Genomic DNA, 18,953 nt, shown 5'->3' with positions numbered 1-18,953 from the left:
AATTTCCATGCTTGGGCGATTTTCTGCAGCCATGCTCACCAGAGCACAAGTGGTCCAATCAGAGCCTTCCTGCTTCATCGTATGTCTCCCAAGCAGCAAACTGAGGCCATCTCTGTTGATTGATAGAGTGGCTGAGCTTCAAGCAGCAGGCTTATAAACTCTCCTGTTTCTTTTGCTTTATTCTGACATGTGTGTGCGTATATACATATACAAGTGTATATGTATAAATATACACATATAATAAATGTATATATGACTTTATTTCATTTTTAAAGAGAAAGCCTCATGTAGCCTTGGCCTGGAACTTGCTATGTAGCCAAGGATGATCTTGAATTGATTCCTCTTCCTCCAACTCCTTCGTGCCAAGATTACAGGTACCCACAACCTTGCCTGGTTTATGTGGTGCTGGGGATTGAACCCAGGACCTCACATATTCTAGGCAAGTACTCTAACCAACTGAGCAACATCCCCAGTAGTCAGTGTTTGCTAATGGACCCCTCAAGTTTTCTTGATACCATTTCTGGTGTTAGAGCTTGCTGAATGTTACCATCCAACTTTGTTAGCTCTGAAGAAGCTGTTTGAGGCCAGTCCCCTGGTGGGGCTCATCTTTATCCTAAGTCTTTGTTCCCTCTGAGAGTACCAGGGATACCTTCTAGAAATATACACATTGCCAGAGAAGCCACCCAGAGAGATGGACAGTACTGGCTATTTCCTGAGTACATGGGGTGTCCCATCCATGCATACTTGCCAGAATCTTACTCTACAGTCACAGACTGTACTCAAGATTTTTTATTTGCTTTTTTCAGTCCAAGCCTTACTGCTTGGCTAGGCAGCATTTGGAAGTTGGTGTCCAGATTCATGGAGCTGTTTCTTCCCTTGTTTCTAAAACACTGCCTGTCAGCTGTCAACTCCACACACTCCAGATCTGACTTCTCCATCCATCTGCTCCTTTCTACTCAATGGGAAGTTTCTTCTTCCCTGACTCTGGTACCTTGCAACCAGGGTTAATGTTCTGTTATGGGAATTCTGTCAACAGTCCAATAGCCAACCGAAAGGAGCATCAGGGTCAAAGAGGCAAGGTTTTCTTTGGGAATGGTCATGACCCAAATATAGGCAGGACCAAGAAATGTTCGGACTTTTTGGAAGAAGGAACGCATGGCCAATATGAGCATTGGAGAAGCTGGTGACCCGATTCGGATTCCCCATTCGGTCTTGTGAAAATTGTGAATGGATTTTGCTTGTTAATGAATGGTAAAGTAATCTTTTGACTTCCTTTATCATCTGGCACCCAATATGGGGTAGATCTGCTGTATTCATGACACCTAACCTATCCCTCTCTCACATGATGTGGTCTCTACAATGCCTCTACTGAGCTTGAGTTTCAGTGGAGTGGTGGCCCCTGCTGAATGCTGCTTGCTGTCCTATGGGCTGGCTTAGCAGCTATAAAGATGCATTATCAAGTCCTTATCCTCAGTGACAGTTACCTCCTAACAGGGGACAAAAACCCCACAGGACTGGCAAAGGGAAAAAAAGGATGAAAGGAATGAGGTAAACACCTTTCAGTGGGGGGACCGAGGTGGCCTGTCTGAGGCCTGATGCTAAGGAGCCAGACATCCCTAGGAAGATTACTCCAGTCAGAAAGAACTGTAGGTCCAAAGGCCTGAGGGCAGAGGGGATTGAGCATGGCATATGTGAGGGACAGGGGACTCCAGAACAGTGTAGCATGGTAGTTACTGGAAAGGGGACATGTGGTGAGCTGCAGAGGATGACAAAGGACTGAAGGGTCATAGGAACGGGTCTGGACTGTATGACAGGGACTGAAGGAAATATGCCCCAAAGTAGACTCCTGGTTCTCCCAGATGTAAAGACTTGAAAGATCTCTGGAATCAAGAAACGCGCAGATGCATGCTGCAGACTGCAGACACACTCCTAACTGCCCGTTTCCTGTCTCTACCAGGCATTCCACCAGCGTCTCAAATGCACAGCCAGAACCAAATTTGTTACCACTTTCCAAATCCCCCATCAGGCCTCACCTCTGGGGATGACAACTCCAGGGATTCAAGTGAAACACACTAGTGCCTTCTCCCTTCGGCCGTAACCCACTGGTTCTCAACCTGTGGGTCACGACCCCTTGGGGTCGAATGGCCCTTTCATGGGGGTTGCATATCAGATAGATGTTTACATTCTGATTCATAAAAGTAGCAAAATTACAGTTATGGAGTAGCAATGAAGATAATTTTATGGTTGGGGGGTCACTACCACCTGAGGACCTGTATTAAAGGGTCACAGCATTGGGAAGGTTGAGAACCTCTTCTGTCCTAGCCCATCAGTAACTTTCTCTAGTTACTTCACCGCAGCATCTCATGTACCTGCCACATCTCTATCACACCCTCAGAGGTCGAGCTCCCTCCCTCCCCATGCTACACTTGTCCACTCTCACACTTCAGATCTTGCTCCCCCTGCAATCCATTCTCCATGCTGGCGCTGTCTGGACGGTCAGTTTTGCACACCAAAAACCCTGTTCTGTTCCGTACTTGTTTGGAGCGCTCTAAAGACGCCCTGCTGCCTAGAGGATGAAGTCTAGACTCTTCAAAGGGCGCAAGACTCACAACGATGAAAAGCCAAACACTTTGATCTTTATCCTCCTGCCTGAGTGAGCCCCACATTCCAGACAGACCTCAGAACTGGCAGCTCTACAAATGTGCAATGCTCGCCCTCGGTCTGCTTTTTCCCCCCTCTCCAGGCTATTTTAATTTTCTAGAATGTTCTTTTTCTCTTGTTTACCTGTAAAACGATTAAGCATCAGTTCCAGAGAGCGATGTGGGTCCCGCCCACCCCACACTTACCTTTCCTAACCATGGAGTCTATAGATCAGGCTCCCCAACCCCATGCCTATGACATCCATAGCTACAACTCCAGTAGACTGAGGGCTAAAGAGTTACAACCTGCAGGCTCCAGGTGGCCCAGTATCTTCCAAACCAAATCCATTCCCACTTCTACCATGTTGGCTCCATCTATATCATGACACCCATAGCAACACCACTAATAGTCACGATAAAGAAAACAGGGAGTCGAGACTCACGACCCATCTGCAGTATGGTTACCACTGGAGAGACAATGGTGGCCGAGACACACATGACTCTGCCTTCCATTTAATGCAGTAATCACTGTATTTTGTAATGGATAGTGCCATTTCTTCCCCGACCCCCACTCTACATTCTGGTGGACCCTCTTTTCTACTGTAACTGACCATGGCTTGTACCCGTGATGGATTTTAGAACATGGAATTGTACATGAACATGACCCAGACATTTCCACACAGAGGCTCTCAATGCTTGAGGGGTGGAGTAGGGTGGGGGAGTTGGCTCTGTCCCCTGATTACCTCCTGCTGTGAGAGCAACATACTCTGCATAGGCTGGTCCCTGGATGAGATGACACACAGGGCCCAGCAGAACCTGAGTTCACATACAGGCCTCATGGACCTTGAGACACTGACTATCACACGATCTGGTGACTTGGGGACTACTGATGTCACAGATAAAGCTGACTACTATACTTCTGAAAGGCGGTCTGAAGAGAGTAAACGGTAATGGAGCGCTCTTCTGGGAAAGCCGGATAGAGAAGGCCTTTGGGAGGGTACAGATAGGGGACGGTGAGAAGGGACCAGCATTGGGAGGGTCATGCAAGCAAAAAGAAGCTGATATAGGAACGCATTTTGAGGGAAAGAGGGGCGTGGTGTAAAGGAGAAAGGGGGAAGGGGTCATTACATATGGGTTCCTAGCCCCCTTCTTGCTCAAGATATCCCTCAGCATCCAAATTGCCTGCTTGGCATGGAGTCTGTTGAGTCACGGCTAGGGTGGCCATGTATTGCTCAGACCAGGAAACTTGAAAAAAGTGAAAGGCGGGTACCTAGAACAAAAGAAAGGTTCTGGGATTTCTCCTAAGCAAATAGGGATATACAGTCACCCCACTCTCAACCTCTTTTACCCCTGTCGCCAGTTACCCTTCATCCTGTGGCAGTAGCGTTCTAGTCCATGTTCCTCACTCGCCACTCACTCCCAGCCCTACACTGAAGCTTTCCAGTCGGGTCTGGCAATTAGCTTCTCACCCTTAACAAACGGCAGCTTGTTCCCTTGAGACTGGCTGGGTTCTGGCTATCAGACATTTGTCCTTTATCAGCACCACCACTCGGGTATGACCTGGGGTTATCCTGAAGGTGGCTGAGGGGGTAGAGTGGGGTGGGGGTAGCTTCTTGTCCATCTGCACAATCAAACCCACCCAGCCGGTCCCGATGTTTATCCTAGCCTCCAGCTGCCCAGCATGGCCAGCCTCCCAACTCCACTACTCACAGCTTTTCAGACGCTGTCTGAGGCTTTGTGTTACTAGCTAATAGGACAAATTCCGGCAGCCTGTGAAAGCATGGAGAAGGTCCCTTGATCAATATGCCTGGCTAAGTAGCTGAGTCTGAGTTTTGGGGGCTCGGTTTGTAGCTTGAAAGCAGACTGCAAATTCTTTGGTGAATTACATGGAGCTAGTCCAGCTACCATCTCAAGGCGGGGCAGGTGTGAGTCCTAAACCATTTGGGTGTTGGTTTTCCTGCTGATGAATTGGGAGGAGAGGTATGCATTTTACCACAACTGACTCTGTTTTCAAATGCATAAAAAACTGTTCAATGTTTTCTAAGCTGTGGCTTGGTTGCAAAGACTCAGTACACCAGGGCTTGGGCTACAAAGGGCAGGCTGGGCCTGGTGCCTAGGGGCATAGATTCAGTTTTTGGAGTGTGGTTCAGGTCTGTGGCTCAAGGCAGGGTCTTCCCTCTCACTTCCACTCAGCATCGCTAGTGGTTCAACCAAGATTGTCCAAGCAAGGCAGTAAGAGACAAAGGCCTCCCGTGTTCCCTGTAATCAAGCCAGACCCCAGAACCCAGGATTTTCACTCTCCTCCATGGGTAGACAGGTCAATCCAGATCTAGAAGATTCTAGATGAACCCACTTACAGGGACGGTGCACCCCTTGGCCAGCACCTATGATGTGAGGGATGCTCTGTCGGCTTCACTGGGGTGATAGACTACATAACCTGAACTGAAGGGATGTGTATTCTGAGTCTAGATTCTCCAGTGGGATTCTAAGGACCTGAGATAACATGGGATAAAACATGGTACTCAAATGACTCAGTTTTTCCATGTCCCCAGCAATGGCTGCTTACAAGTACTTCCCACCTCCATGAGGTCCACAGCTACCTGTGCCCAGCCTTCGAGAACTCTGAGTGACTCTCAGAGGTTTCTATCTTTGTCACATGGGCAGGTGCCAGCTGTCCTTCTGGGGTCCCTCCAGCGTTGGCTTTAGTTCCTATTATCTTGAGAAGGCAGGCCTAGGATCAGCTGAGGAGAAAAATACCAATCTATCCAAGAGTAGGTACTATCTCCTGAAGTGAGAAGAATTCAAGAAAGGGTATGGCTCCATCTCCAACAGCTCAAATGGTGCTGAAAGCCCAGGCTCCTGTGGCTCTAAGGCCTTCATGTCTGTCCTTGTCCCCAAGTGCTGAGCTCTATCATCGTCTGATATCTTTCCTACGGTAGTTTCAGCAGGGCACCTTCATGGGGTCTGGAGACAGCCACATCGGGTCATGCCTCAACCTCCACCCACTAAAGGCTGATGAAGAACATGAATAGCCATTTAGCATGATCACATGGAAGTGCATTTACCCCCAAGGCTGTCACACAGAGGTACACACAGCCTGAGGAGTCTTGACCTTTTGTGGAGCCTTCCTGGAGTTCACACAGAAGGTGAGGGCTAGCAGCCCTGCTGTGAAAACCCCTTTCCTTGACCTCACTACAAGATGACCATTATATGTAAGAGCCATAAACCCAAGGCTCCCACAGAAAGGTGAATTGAGCCTTCTTGAGTACCACAGAGCCTGAAGAAACCCACAGCCAACAAGGTTGTAGTTCTGTCTCAGGCTGACGACGGATTCTCTGAGGGGCTCAAAGAACAGGGAGGAGGCACTGGCAGACCGTCAAACTCCAGTCTCAATACAGAAGCTGAGAGGGCAAATGCTGATCTGTGAGCTCGGCAGATGCCTCCACAGCTCTCCGAGTCAGATGTGGCAGAGCTCAAGGGGAAGGCACACCCAGGTTTCTGGGCATTTTACAGAGAAGAGTGCCTGTTGACTTGATGTCACAGCTAGAGCAGAAGAGAGAATGACGGTGGTATCCCATTGGTCCACCAGTCCAGGTGACTGAGCATGGCTAGACAGCCTGGTCAGTTTTCCCAGTCCCTGTTGTGCCCAGGTGCTCCTTTTTCAAAGTCTAGACCAAGATCTGGCTTCAGCCACATTCTCACTTTAGTTCTGGACAGATGGCGGGGTTGGAATGGACTGCAGTTTTCACTGTACCATAATCTTCCAAGAAGATGTTGGGGAAGCTGCTAACTGGAACATGTTTCCTCCCTCCCCTGTGACCACATATAGCATTTTAATAATTTGGAGATCACTTTGTCATAAAAACATGTGCTCACCAAACAACCAAGAGCTCCTCCTGGAGGACCATGTGAGAACCATCCACTCTACTCTCACTGACAGCACAACACTCAGTGAGCAGAGACCACCCCCTCCCAACCATTCTGTTACGTTTAAATGAAAGAAAAGCAGAAAATCACTACAAGATGTGAGGTCCAAGCATGGTGCCAATCATCCTGTCCTTGCTAGGCTACCAACATGCCCAAGATACCTCTTTAACCCACAAAGTATTTATTTAAACAACAACAAAAAAAGTAGTGAGTGTAACAAGCGATATGCAGGATCCAGACTGTCCTGGTGCCACGTCCTTGGACATTCTAATAGAATGCATGCTGGGAGCACCCACCGTGAGTCTGCCTCCTCTGCTCCTGGCCAGCTCCAACACTCATATCTGTAATCTACAGATCGAAATTTTAGAGCCAGATTCTATGCCAAGCTTACACTGACTAGACTATTCCATTCCCACAAGTCAGTAACTGAGGTGTGAGATGGCCCCAGAGTCAGCATCTGGTAGATGTGGGGGAAACACAACTTACCCATCCATAGGTCTTCTGACTGCCCCTCCCTTGATGACCCTTCCTCAATGCTATGACCCAGCCAGCACTGGGTCCCCTGAGCTGGTTCTTGATATCTTCTCCAGTTTCTGCCCTCAGCAATGTACTTTTCTGTCACTGTGGTCCCCTGCCTGGTAGATGGATACATGATGCAGGGGTGGACTCTTACCCAGAAGTCCCCTCTCCCTATAACACATCTGCCTATTCCAACACAAAGGTAACGCGATTACAAGTCCGACCCTGGCCCAGTGTGAGCCAACTCTTTACCCAGAGTCAATTTCTTCAGTCTTGGACTTTCTCAGCTCTGTCTTACACAGGTTGACCCCAGGGCACCATGATGCTTCACAGCCATGGCCATCATGCCCATGACCAGTTCTGTGACAAATATACGTCCCACCTCCTGTCTCTCTGATGGCCCACTTGTAGAGCAGGCCCTGCATATCACCAGCAAGGCCAGGCCACAAGTTCTTAGTGGCCAAGTTTTTGAGGACTAGATGAGAGAGGGAGGGGTATGCTGGAACTCCCCAAGTTCCTGGTTTATTTCCTTGGGCACTCTGTGGTCAGTGGGACCTTGATGGAAGCCTGGAAAAATGAGGGTGTTTCCTCGAGCTGAGGAAGCTCACACAGCTCTCATGGCAGCTCCTGCCCCAACATGGAGGTTCTTAGGGGTGTTATTCCCCACCCAGAGGCTGGCATGTTCATACCTTAGTCCCTTCCAACCCTGGCTCCTTTGCATTTGAAAATGGCAATTTCTGAGGGCTCTAGCTACTGGGATCATCTTTTCTAGGCCGAGAGAAAGGTTGTTTGAAATTGGAAAAAATTTGAGATTGTATCTTTACAGGAATACCAGGTACAGGCTATAGTTGTCAGTTGGGAACAATGGAGGGCTAACTTCATCTGGGCATGGTGCGTGGTGTAGAAGTAGGCAGGGTCATTTGGGCAGGGTGCATGGTGCAGAGGTAGGCAAGGTCACCTGGGCAGGGAGCATGGTGCAGAGGTAGGCAGGGTCATCTGGGCAGGGTACATGATACAGAGGTAGGCAGGGTCATGCAAACAGTACCTGCTAGTGAGAAGGCAGGTAAGGAGCCATGGATGTGGCCTGGCCTGCATACACCAAATGACAGAGCTGTTATATTTAGACAAATGCAAGTAGAGGAAGCAGAAGAGACATGCCAGTGTCTAGGTGCGAAGCTGTGTATTAGGAAAGTGTCTATTTTCTTCGAGTTAATTTATAGTTTAACAGGCGCGCACACGCAAAATCCCAATAGGCTTTTATTTTTACTCTGACAAAATGATTCTAAAATTAATCTTGAACAACAAACAGATGAGAATAACAATGACTATTCTGAAAGAGAAAATAATTAAGGGAGGAAGGAGTCGTTTTTAGCTGTGCTAGATATTAGAACATATTATAAAACAACAATTAAAATTATTCAGTACCGGGGCCGAGACAGACGTGGAGTCACAGAACAAAGGGTGACTCAGGAAGAGACTTAACTACATTTGAGGATTCGGAGCATGATAAAACAATCTATTTTCCTCAGATCACAAGGGAAGAGAATTACTTAAAAATTATGTTGGAAGACTGCCTAAGAGTTTGGACAATATTATACATTCATCCAAATAAACTCCAGATGGATTAACGAATTACAGCTTAAAAAATCAAACCACCGACAAATGACTAAAAATAGAACAAACTGTGTCTCAGATTCATGACAGGATGATAACTTTGTCAGCTTTGGAAAGAAATCACAAATATTGAGGAATTCGTCTACATGGAGATGTAAAACAACTCTACAATGCAAAACAGCAAAACACAAAAATAATGAATATAAGATTGGGAAAGTGTGTGTGTGAAGGCCACTTGGGGCTTGTGTTCGCACAATGGAATGAGTGCCTTCCTACTGGAAAGGAAAATGGCCACCTCCTGGAACTGCATACGAGGACCCAGGTCCCTCCTCTATGGGGCTGGATCCAGGGCTGATACCCTTGTCTAGTGACCAAGATGGAAATTCCAGGACCCCCCAACACCTCTATCAAGTCCAAAGCTCTTGCTAGACTTCACTGCCATTGGACCCCACTGCCCCTCACTCACATGCGCCTACAACAGCCAACCACTCTAGGAAACAATGCAGACCCAAGCAACCAGGTTCAATGCACAAGAGTATGTGTGCATGTGCATGCAGGTGTGTGCTTGTGTGGGCATGGATATGCATGTGTATTTGTACAGATGTGTGCATGCTTGTATGTATGTGTGCATATGTACAGATGTATGCTTATATGTGTATGTGTGCACACAGATGTACAGGCATGTGCTTATGTGAGCATGAATTCATCTGGGTGCTTGTGTTTGTATGTGTGTACCCATGAGACATCCCCCCTTTTCATAGGCCTACACATGTCCTATGGGTCCTCTGAGAACCCACTACTACAACATAGATGCCCCCCTTTCCATCACAACCCCAATTCTGTCCCTGTATTCTCAAGGCAGATCTTCTAACAGAGATGATGTGCTGTCAGCCCTGTCATGAGACGGCCACTGCAGTCTGCATCTGTCTGCAGCTGTGGTGGTGCCTGGTATACACAAACCAGCAACGGAGACTCACACAGAGGCAACCTAAGTGTGCCTGCCATACCAAGACCTCTGTTTGAAAAAAACCTGACCCACACAGACAATTCACATAATTGTGTTTGTCTTCCATGGAGAGAGTTTCTAGGGGTCAAGCCCTGTGCCCCTCACTCCTGGGTTCACAGCCCTTATCACAATCTTGGGAAGTCCCCAGCAATCAACTGATATATGCTATATGGGTACAGTCAATATATACTTATTAAACTTGCACATTTAAAAAGGCCACACAAATATGGAAGTCTAATAAGGCTGTTAAAGGTGACAGTGTCACTTATAGAAAGAAAGACACAAAGTGGTTTTCTCTGGGAAGGTGAAGGCAGATGAGCACAGAATGAGATACCACATTTTTGGATGGGAAGACCACGCATCTAGCAATCTTAAGTTTATAGATTTTTTTGCTACTGGCATTATGAATGGGTATGATACTTGAGGTCTTGAAAGTGACACAATGGCATATATTCATAAAGACTTATAAATATGTTCATCTACAGACCTGATCATCTGGAGATTTATCCTTAGAAAATACCTTAAAGAGGAAGCCCCATGCATGAAGATTTTCATTATAGCTATATATAAAACAACTGAGCATAATTGGTATCATGAGTTTTGGCCCTTTCACTAAACAGACTATTCCACTGGTTTAGAAAAGGTAAGCATGAAAGACATGTAGTCACCTGGTAAGGTATACAACACGGTGTGGACTTTGAAACATAGCATGCAAAATGGTATGCCCGCTGAGACTGAGACCACGGGAAAGGGGCGAACAGATGGGAGGAACATCCTTCAGTTGTTGGATCAATGTGAAAACGCTTTTCACTTAGGGGAGGGAGACTGGGAGCATTTTATTTAAATTTCGAAAACTGTATTTAAACCATGCCATTTACATAAATGTAAAAAAATTCTAGACTATACTAAACTCTTGTATTGGGCATTGTCCCCTGAGCTGTGGGGGCTTCTGGATATAGAATTGTAGCAGGTGGGATAGGCAGAGGTCACCCTTCAGCAAGAGCAGTCCCCCCCCCCCCCAGGGCATTCCAGTTGAGAACATGACTGACTGGGAACAGGCACACCCTCTGGTGCCACTGACTTTGTACACAGAGAGCTGCTCGGATGACGAAGATGGATGGGAAAGTGATGGACAGAAGAACGAGAAGTGGAGGAAAAGGCACCTCCCTTCAGGGTCATGACCTACCCTTCATGGATGTGCTGCACTCCTCACAACGGTTGTTGCCTCCCGGGAAAGTCCAGCCTAGCACCTATCCTAGGTGTCCTTCCCTTGTCCCCGCTTCGCAGTTGGGCCCTCAGATTCTGGGCGTCTGCTGCGATGGAAAACGTACGGGACTTCGGAGAGGAAATCTGGTTTTCGGTTGCTGCTCTGTCAATGAATGCCTCAAATTCTCTCCTACCATGTGATGATGGCTGCACAGTTAGTACCTCCCCATCCTGAACTTGCTTTTTTCATCTATAATCAGAGGGAAGAAATGCTCTGCAACATTGTAGGGAGGATTCACATCTTCCCAATGACCGGAAACAAACAAATCAGCCTCCTCCCTGTCACATGCTCTCTCACCATCACGATGCTTCAGACTTTAACCATAGCCCCCCCAAAATGCATGGGACCTCTTGAGACAAGGCTAAGTTACCCGAGAGCATAGCTCTTTATCTGGGATAGGTTTACCACCAAAGGAATGTCTGCCAGCATCTAGAGATGATTTTGGTTTCCCAGCTGGTGCGTTGAGTGCATGGAGTATGTGGTACTGGTGTTTATTGTAACAGGGGACAGAGATGCTGCTAAAGCAATCTACAAGACCTGACAGTTTTCTGGTACAAAGTACCAACATTACAGAGCCTGAAACATCTAGAGTAAGTAGCCTTCTAATAGCAGTGCCCTGATGGCCCTATGATCCAGTCCAGCTCTTTCTCCAGCATAGAGGTGGGGTGGGGGAGGGGAACAATCTAGGAAAGGACAGGCAGATACCAGGAGAAGGCTACTTCTTCCCTTCTTCCCTATCTTCAAAGCCAAGCTCCATCCCAGCACCCTCTGCGGTATCTTCTTGAGTACCCAAGGGTTCCATTGTCCCTGGTTGAACCCTCAACTTTGCTGTTGATGAATAATTTGAACTGCAGACATCCCAGGAGACCTCACCTTCTCATTTTACACATGCATCCTAGACATTAAGACTGCAGCATTTAGGATTCACACTTTCTTATGGGCTTCAGGAAATGGGAGAGGAGAACAGGGTTCCGTGTGCTCCTGGCCAGGCTCTGGTGAAAGCTGTTTGGCAACTTCTTTGGAAAGTGGCTGCTAATGGACTGATAATTGGTTTCCTGTCTTTCTTATGAAGTGTGAAGTGCTCTGCTAGCCTGTCAACAAGGCATCAAGGGCTATGCAAACCACCCTCACAATTATTTGTGTCTTCCTTCTACCGTCTCTCTGGAATGGCAATGACTGTCTGCCTTAAGATGCATAGAAGGGGCTCTGCCATCTCTACTAAGGATGATGCTAAAACAGGCAGAGATTCTGCAAGGTAAGGTAGATGGGTTCCCTTGCCAGAGCTCTGTCCTCGGGACAGCCACAGTGAGCAAACTCCCTAAGCAGAGATGGAATAGAAGAGCTCCAAACCCCTGAGCCTGGCCCTTGGCTCAGGGCAGACAGTCAACATGGAGGACCGGATGGAGAGTGCTTCTACTCTGGGCTGATATGGAGCAGTGGTCCTTGGAGAGGTGGACTGGCTGAGGATGACAAGACAGCAAGAGGAAAGTAGCTGGCTCCATGTGCTCAGTTGGAGCACTTCAGTGTGAGAGGCACTGCCCTGCTGCAGCCCTAGATGGAGAAGATGGTCTGCTGAGTACCCACCACTTCGAGGGCATCTCAGAAGCCAGTGAGCGACGCCGAAGTTGCTGCTCACCGCTCGGCAATGCAAAGGTGGAGTGGCTGTGTGTGGACTTGGCGGGACAGCTCCCTAGGAAGGAGCCATTCTGAAGGAAATGCTTCCACTGAAGAACAGTGCAGTGCTTTACAATCTTTGAACAATCATTCGAAGACATTTCAGCCATCAGAAGAATTTCCCTGGTCCCCTTCTATAACTCCTCTGAAAGCAAGAGCAACATTGTTTGGCTAGGTGCCGTGTTGATGTTTATTGTGACTAATGTGAGGGGCGGGGAGTGACTCTCCAGATGAGCCTTTTGCCTGGGGTGCTTTTGTGTGTATGTGTAAGGAACACTCTACAATGCAGACAGGCCTTCTCACTATTTTATATTTTTATGGACATTTATAGATGCTGTCCCTTTTCTATTGATGAGAAACTATGGTGTATGTTTGATCTAGAGTTGGGAGCAGGAGCATCTCTCAGTCAAAGTATGACCCGTGCTGTGATGACCCAGTTTGTGGACCAGTTTCCAAGCATTCACCATGGAAAGTGTGGGACCCTTTCTTACTACAGTTATCGTTAGCTATAAATACGATCCTGGAGATGCAGACTCTGGGGAGTGAGACTGGAGGGCTGCCCTGTTGGGTCAGCGAGCACCTGGAGAGGAGATGCCCTGGCAGCTGCTGGGAAGCTCAGTTAGGGACAAGAATTGGGTCTCTAGACTTCGAATGGTGAGTAATCTCACCATTGTTTTTTTTCACCACCAGACCTTGTGCTCACTGAGGGCAAAGCCAGGGATTGGGAAAACAGGAGCTTTGAGATAGGATTGGTCAGATGCAGACAGATGGCAGCCCCTGGTACTCATGAGGTACAAGCAGGGGCTTGCTCTGTGGTGCAGGGTATGGGGAGAGCTGGTTTGGCCTGTCTTTCTCCACTCAAACCAACCTCACTGGGACTCAAGCTGGTGGGGATGACTGAAGACACACACTGTTCTCTTCCATCCTAGAACTTTCTAGAGAGCATGTCATGCCAACTGCCCAGAGTGCCTGCTTTGTGGTTCTTATTAATAAGCCCTGGGTCCTTCACCTCTGCTTCAAACAATAGAGAGCACAAGCTGGATCCACTGGTGCTGGGATAGCCCAGTCCTCCTCTTCTCAGCTACTTTGTAAGCAGAGTTCAGCTCATTGCTTCTGGAGACAAAGGGCCTGCAGGACAGTGCTTCAAGAGGTTGAGCCTTTAGAGAAGGCTCTAGAAGAATGTTCTAGAACTACTCCTCAGAAGCACAGCTGCTGTGCGATGTTCTATATGTCAAATATGTTGCTCTATATGTCAAATTGGTTAAAATAAATAAAGTGCTGATTGGCCAGTAGCCAGGCAGGAAGGATAGGGTAGGCGGGACAAGGAAGAGAAGGCTGGGGACAGGAAGGCTGAGGAGAGAGATACTGCCAGCCGCGGCCATGACAAGATGTAAGGTACTGGTAAGCCACGAGCCACTTGGCAAAGTATAGATTTATAGAAATGGGTTAATTTAAGGCAGAAGAAGTAGATAACAAGAAGCCTGCCACGGCCATACAGTTTGTAAACAATGTAAGTCTCTGTGTGCTTTCTTGGTTAGGTCTGAGCGATTGTGGGACTGGCGGGTAAGAGAGATTTGTCCTGACTGTGGGCCAGGCAGGAAAACTCTAATGACACACAGCATCAATCATCTTCCCAGAGGCCTCCAGTGGTTACCACCACTCTCCCCACAGCTTGCGTTATGCTTGCTAGCCACGTTTTGCTTCGGCTCATGGGGCCCAGGAACTCAGCCTGCTTCCAGGTTTGATCTTCCCATGTTTCTGCCCATGAAGATCACCTCCATCCAGTGATTCCTTTTTAAAAAATGAATCGCCATGCTTCCTGGTGGAATCCCACTGTCTGGACCTTCCTTCTTAGCTAGGACCTCCAGCTAGAGGGACATGTCCTCTTCTCCCCTCTGCCTAGCTTGGCTTGACTGTGCTGTCAGAGCTTTGGGTTGCTTACTCTGAGCTGCACCTGCTAACTATCCCCAATCCTTGTATCCCCATGGTTCCTAGCACTCAATAGGGCCAACATGGATAGTTTGATCTTTCCCACCTATACTGGGAACAGAGCTGGGCAGATATCATGTAATTTGATTTTTTTATCACTAAGAGTGATTCCTTGTGGACCTAAGAGTGATCTAATCTTTAAACCTCTGAAACTTTTAAAAAATTCATTTATTTTTATTTTGTGTACATTGGTGTTTTGCCATGGTGGATCCCCTGGAACTGGAATTATAGTTATGAGCTGCCATGTGGTTGCTGGAATTGAACCTGGGTCCTCTGGAAGAGCAGTCAGTGCTCTCAACCACTGAGCCATCTCTCCACTCACCTCTGAAAAATTTTTACATAAATTATAAGTTATAGAAAACACTTTGTCAGACAAAACAATTGTTTTTAGTTCGACCAGCATAATCACTGTGGTAAGCCCCAACTCATCTGCCCACTCTCATTACAGGGAAGTCGACCATATCCTAGGCTCTCCCACCCCTAGACCCCGGGGGCTCTCAGTCTGTGGCATGCAGAATTCAGAGGTCCTGAGCTGTCTGCCTAGGTGGGCAGAGGATCAGAGGGTAAGGCTGAGTGCCCTTCCCTGAGAATTCAAAGAAAGAGCCAGGGGAGTTGAGTGTTGAGGACTAGGAGAAGAAGAGGCCACACCCGGCAAAGTTAGAACCTCAGACTTCCTGACACCAACTGTGTGGCTTCTTGCCACAACAGCCCCTCATACTTAGAATCTCACTGTGACTAACAACTCCTGATGTTCATGGTGTGGCAAAGTATGTTGAATACATACAAGAAGAAAAAGATGGTAGGCGATAGCTCCATGGAATGACTACTCAACTCCAGTCTTCCCCAAAGGACCAGCCATGCAAGGATAGTTGGAGCCTTTCTCCATCCCTAAAGCCACATGAGAGATGGTGATCATGGGAAACATATCCCTCAAGGTCTCGGATCCCTGTAGTATGCCAAGTCTGGTACACCATCTACCAACTTAGAGACATCTTGCACACCCCACGATAGCATGGTGTCATGGTGGTGACAAGAATAATGAGAAACGTCTTGGACCATGCTCAGTGGTCTCTACCTTGCTTTAAGGATCGCCAAAGAAGGTCTCCAAAGGTCAAGAGATGTAACCTACATTAGATGTGGGAACCCAGATAACCATCTTCCTAGGAACAAGAGAAACCACCCCAAATGGCGCTGTGGGTACCCACTCCAGGTTTTCAAAGGCAGGGCCTTAACTAGGGATCCAGCCTGCCTCTCTGGGGAGCCCATCAGTGGCCACCCCTGCTCACTTACACACACAGCCTGGCTTCTTAGCCGACCACTGGTTATTCTTTTGGCACGTGATTGATTTCTGCCCCACCAGCTCAAAGGCAGGCTGGCATTCAAACTTGAGTGTGTCACCATGGCGAAAGCGAGAGCCTTCTCTCCGGCCATAGGCGGGTACGCCAGGGTCTCCACAACTGCCCTGTTCAATCTCTGAAAAACAAGAGACAAAGAAAAAAAGGTGACTTTACATCTGTCCTGGAAGCATAGTTCCCTACTGCTTGCTCTGTTGCCCTTGTACCACAAATCAGGGTGTGGATTCATAAATCCTGCAGGAAGGACAGTGTCCTAGGAGGAAAGGGCCTTCAGTTCTCAGATGCCTGTGACTCTGTGTCCACACACTATATCCCAGATACTCGGATATTTTCATCCGTGAAAGGTGGCTGTTAGTCTTGGTTATGAAATTTTCCTCACAGGCTTGAGTGTTTGAACACTTTGGAGCCCCCATATGGTAGTTCTGTTTGGGGAGGTTGTGGAACTTTGGGGATGGGAACCTGCTGAACAGAAGTGGGTTGCTGAGAGGGAGCCTTGAGAGACATCTGCTTCTGGTTCTGTTTGACTTGATGTCTGTCTCAAGCTCTCTGGCCATGGATGGAGCTCCATCAAGGTGGGCACTAGCCCCATGACATCATAGGACAAAATAAATCTTTCCTCCTTGGATTGCATTCTGTCACACGCCTATTCCAGGAGCTAATACGTCCCAAAGTTTGGAGACGTCCTGCCTGAGATGCGCTTTGCATCTGACTGTGAACACTATTGGGGGGGGATTTGAAGAAAGGTCCGTCTGAGCAGTGAAGGCGAGCGAGCACAGGCAAGATGTGGTGGCCCTGTGCAGCCTGTCTTCTTTCAGCCTGTCTTCTTGGCCAACCAGAGTAAGTGGGAATCAATACTGGCTGCCTTCTGACACAGAAGCACTTTCAAGGTATTTTTTTGTAGATTCAATTTGAGACAGTAGCAGATAAAAAGAAACAAACGACTCATTAAGTACACTTAAAGTCTGCTTGAGCCAATCGGTGAGTCAGCCTGTCTCAGCCCCAGGAGACAGAACTCAGCAGCATGATGGGCTCATCTCTGGGAGTCAGCCAGGACCCAGGCACTTCGGGTAGGGAGTCTGCCCTGGCTGCATCTTTAGAGGTTGAGTCGCCTTTGCTGTGCCCTGTGCTGTGAGACAGGGGTAGGGGAGGAGCTCCATCTAGGGAGAAAGATGGCCTATCGGGAGATAGGAAGTCATCGAGAAAGTGTCAGATGGAGAAAGGAGACTGTAAGAGACCTGGGGTTTGGGAAAGCAGGGCCTGGAGTCACTGAGGAGGTGCTGGATAACTTTACAGGACTCTGGGGAAGAAAGGAACCTGCGTTTTCAGTGGATGTCATTATGGGTGGTCAGTAGCCAAGGTTTCCAGAAGGTGCTGTGTGATTCTGCAAAAGCTTTCTTGCTGTAAGCTGTTTCTCTGAGCTGATTAGAGCTATAAAGGCTCAGTGGCTTATGTACAGGCTTCTGACTGTCACAGACCATGACCACTTGCTCTCTTCTCTGCTGAGAGGAAGCAGGACAAAGCATGCTGTGCAGGGACTGTGTGTGTATGTGTGTGTGTGTGTGTGTGTGTGTGTGTGTGTGTGTGTGTGTGTTCTAAGTCAAGCATCAGAGATCATTGAAAATGGGGGTCAGTACAAACATGTGCAAGTACCAAAGGATCTCCAGTACAGTCAGGTCAGTTCACTTTAATCTCAAGTGTCCCCCACTTCATCCCACACACACACACACACACACACACACACACACACACACACACACACACACACACACACTGGCTGGGCTTATATATACATGTTCCTTTGCAGCTGGCTTTGTGTATGCTCAGGGACAGGGATGGGGCCACACTGAACCATTCCAAGGAAGTGGGAGTTTGCTTCAGATTCCAGAGCTCCAGTCACCTGAAGGACAGGAAGAAGGGCTCCTATGACAAAGAGATCTGAAGAAGCAAGAGGCAGAACCAACCTTCTCTCAGGGTCCCCAAACATGCTGTCTTGTGATGCAAGAGCTGTCAGGGCAGCGGCAGAAATGTTACCTGGTATGTGAAGACAGAGCCTGTATTTCAGGTTCCCTAGTGAGTGGGCACATCTGACGAGTTGCTGCCTTCAGCTGGTCTGAGGTTCTGATTGGCTCAAGAGAGCATGCATCTGGGGGTGGGGTGGTCTTCTCGGCCCCCTTTTATGTAGTCAAATCTCTTTGCACATAACCATACCTGCCTAATTCCTCCCTATCAGCAAGGCAGTTGCAGGCATATAATAAGGACCTGCTGTGCACCAGGGCCTGGGCCAGACACTGGCCATGTAATAGTCTCTGTCCACTTGGAACATCCAGGAGAGGAGACACAGCCTAAGACATGGGGTCTCAGGCTGAAGATAGGATGCAGAGAGCAAGGCACACAAATGTCAAGTGCTTCAAAGACCTAGTAAGACAATAATTATTTTCATTATAATTATTCTGGTAAGGACAGCTCAATCTTAACACTATACAGTGCTGTTTAAGAAAATCATAATGAACATGTATAACATTTAAAATTGATACTGATACCAACACAGCACTGGGATGGCTTACTTATTCCCTTTACCTTCATCCTGTTATCTTAGCTTGTCTTCTACAATTAAAACGCTGATTTTTTTTCTTAAAAAGCCATGATCATTTTACGTTCATCTTGATTTAAAAAATACTGTCTTAAATGCTATTTATCTTAAAATTTGAGTTTGGGACCCCACTCTCACATTGTGGGCCTAAGGTGAGTGTCTCATTCATCTTGTGGAATCCCAGCCCTGGGTCACAGAGAGCTTCTTGGAGAAGATACTTTCTGTGCTGAGGCCCAAGACCACAGAGGAGCCAGCAGTAAAAGGCAGGAGACAAGGGTTCTCTGGATGGAGGGAAGAGGCCAGGCCAAGTCTCAGAAGCAGAGTTGTGTACTGAGCTATAATATGTCAGTGAACAAAACTACCATAGCCAGCT

General features: G+C 47.7%; 1 protein-coding gene across 3 annotated transcripts in view; it reads right to left on the bottom strand.

Annotated features, from left to right (window-relative positions):
• The window catches only part of Csmd2 (CUB and Sushi multiple domains 2), a 572,883-nt gene that overhangs the window by 205,046 nt on the left and 348,884 nt on the right, over nt 1–18,953 (bottom strand). For 2 of the 3 annotated variants that reach the window (XM_036179375.1, XM_036179376.1), the window contains exon 13: nt 15,926–16,108. The exons of the other annotated variant lie outside the window; for it this stretch is intronic. In XM_036179375.1, the coding sequence (XP_036035268.1) occupies nt 15,926–16,108 (183 nt within the window). The remainder of the gene's footprint in view (nt 1–15,925; nt 16,109–18,953) is intronic. 3 annotated transcript variants of the gene reach the window in all.

The sequence above is a fragment of the Onychomys torridus genome, chromosome 2 (assembly GCF_903995425.1).
Source record: "Onychomys torridus chromosome 2, mOncTor1.1, whole genome shotgun sequence".
Classification (NCBI taxonomy): Eukaryota; Metazoa; Chordata; class Mammalia; order Rodentia; family Cricetidae; genus Onychomys; species Onychomys torridus.
This window is presented reverse-complemented; position numbering and strand designations above follow the sequence as displayed.